The sequence below is a fragment of the Buceros rhinoceros genome, unplaced genomic scaffold (genome assembly GCF_000710305.1).
Source record: "Buceros rhinoceros silvestris isolate BGI_N320 unplaced genomic scaffold, ASM71030v1 scaffold41468, whole genome shotgun sequence".
In the NCBI taxonomy this organism is placed as follows: Eukaryota; Metazoa; Chordata; class Aves; order Bucerotiformes; family Bucerotidae; genus Buceros; species Buceros rhinoceros.
In genome coordinates, this window is record NW_010425911.1 from 1 (window position 1) to 1,946 (window position 1,946).

General features: G+C 49.0%; 1 protein-coding gene across 1 annotated transcript in view; it reads left to right on the forward strand.

The window, feature by feature from the left end:
• Positions 1 to 123: 123 nt before the first annotated feature.
• Positions 124 to 1,946, forward strand: part of PEX11A (peroxisomal biogenesis factor 11 alpha) — a gene marked incomplete at its 5' end in the record, with an annotated part of 2,283 nt that continues 460 nt past the window's right edge. The window contains 2 exons of the mRNA XM_010141294.1: positions 124 to 239; positions 1,734 to 1,945. Of these exons, the coding sequence (XP_010139596.1) occupies positions 124 to 239; positions 1,734 to 1,945 (328 nt within the window). The remainder of the gene's footprint in view (positions 240 to 1,733; position 1,946) is intronic.

The following is a 1,946-nucleotide window of genomic DNA, read 5'->3' on the forward strand; positions in this document are numbered from 1 at the left end:
TGTAGCTGCGAGAGTGCCGGGGGGTGGCCTGCGCGGGGAGAGAAGCGCTGCTGTGCTGCTGCCGTCCCCGTGCATTGTCCGTGTTTCACCGGTGTGCCGTTCTCCTCATTTTTTCCATTCCAGAGCCACTCAGTACACATGCATGTTGCTTAGCTATCTAATAGAGCGTAAGGCTGATAAGGAGAAGCTGGTAATGAAACTCAAGCAGTTGGAATCTAGCATGAGCTCTGGCCGGAAAAGTAAGTACCTGGTGTCCAGAGGGATGCGTCCTTCTTCATCTGCTCCTTCCAGCACAACAGCTCCTGGCCCAGCGTTTTCTGTAGTTACCTTTCCTTGAGCCACAACACCTCTTTTAAACTAGTCGCAAAACTGTCAGCAGACCATGTCCCTGTTGGATAGGGCCAGATAGACGCTTACTACTTCCTCAGCAATCAGAATTATCACCGGGAGAACTAGAGAAGTAAAAGTTAACAGTCAGCTGTTGCTGATCAAGTTGTCATCTCTGGTCAAGGAGAGAGCACAGCGTTCCAATGTAAAGCTGCCTTACTGTGCTCTCGTTAGTCCTTCCAGCTAATAGGTTGAAACAGCCTAACATTAAAGATCATCATCCCAGTAAAATCACCTCTGCATGACCACCCTTGTATGCTACTTCGCATATTAATTTTCTTTATCATTTATACTCTGCTAAATCAAACTCCCTTCCATACTTTTCTCATAGGCTAACCGTTTGCATCGCTTCATTCTGTGTCACGGTTGCATCCCTCATGGTCACGCCATTGCTGTGGTTGTATTGCTTGCTTTCGGGTTGATCTTACGCCTGCCTGTCAGTTACTCAATCCTGGCACAACTGCAATATATGAGGCAAATGTTCTAATTTAATGTGTTACCACAGATTTGTTTTATTATTCCCGCTAGCTCCGGAGTACGGTGATTTCTAGCAGAGGGGCCAGCTGGTTTGTCAGCATAGCTGTAATTCTCTTGCTTCTGTTAAACAAATCACTAATAGATGTCGGGCCTGAATTCAGGACTCTTGCAGTTCCACTAAGCTTGGGTGCTTCCAACATCTGTCACTGCGACTGCAGCAGGTGATGAAAAGTATTTTGCATTGTGTTAACATTCACAGGGCAAAACCTAAACTGTGCAGCGGATGACATCAGGTTTGCTGTATATTATTGCTCGAAATGGACCATACCATTTCTGTTTGCAGAGAACTGCATCAACCTCTGACAAATTCACGGCTGAGGAGGGATTTGGGTCTCTGTGCTTGGCCCATGAAGCACCAGCTTTCACTGAAGCTTAGGAAGGATGTAGCTCAAGGTTGCAGTGTGGGGTTAGCACAGTAATGTCTGTCCGCAAAGTGAGGTGAAATCCAGCGCAGTGTGTAGCTGGAATGGGGGGGTCTGTCTGTGTCGCTCTTTTCCACCACTGACTGGTTCAGAGCTGTGGGTGATACTGGTCCAGAGGACACCCAGGCACTGAGAACGGAACAGCTGGAGAAGGCTATCGGCAACATTTGAGTGTAGGTTCTGGGCTGGTGCAGGGCAGAACTGAGACGTTTGCGCCCCTTTCCTCACTAACATTAGCTTCTCGTGCTGTGAGAGAAAATGCTTAAGCGTACACATGCCTAAAGCCCACTGAGTTTTTTAAAAGCCCACGTGCCAAGATGTCCTGTGCAGGGCTGTGTCTCTGTGGTAAAGGCTGGACCGTACTGACCTTTGTGGGGTTTCTTGCAGTGTTCAGACTGGGCAACATGGTACACGCCTTGGTAGCAGCCAGGAGAACTAATCAGCTGCCAGATATGGTTCCTCGCCTCTGCCTCACAGCCTCCAACCTGACCCACGCCCTCTACTTCGTGTGCGACGCTGTCCTGTGGTTGAGGAGCGCTGGGCTCCAGCCCGACATCGATAAGCTGAAGTGGCGGAATTGGGCTACCAAGTGTTACTACT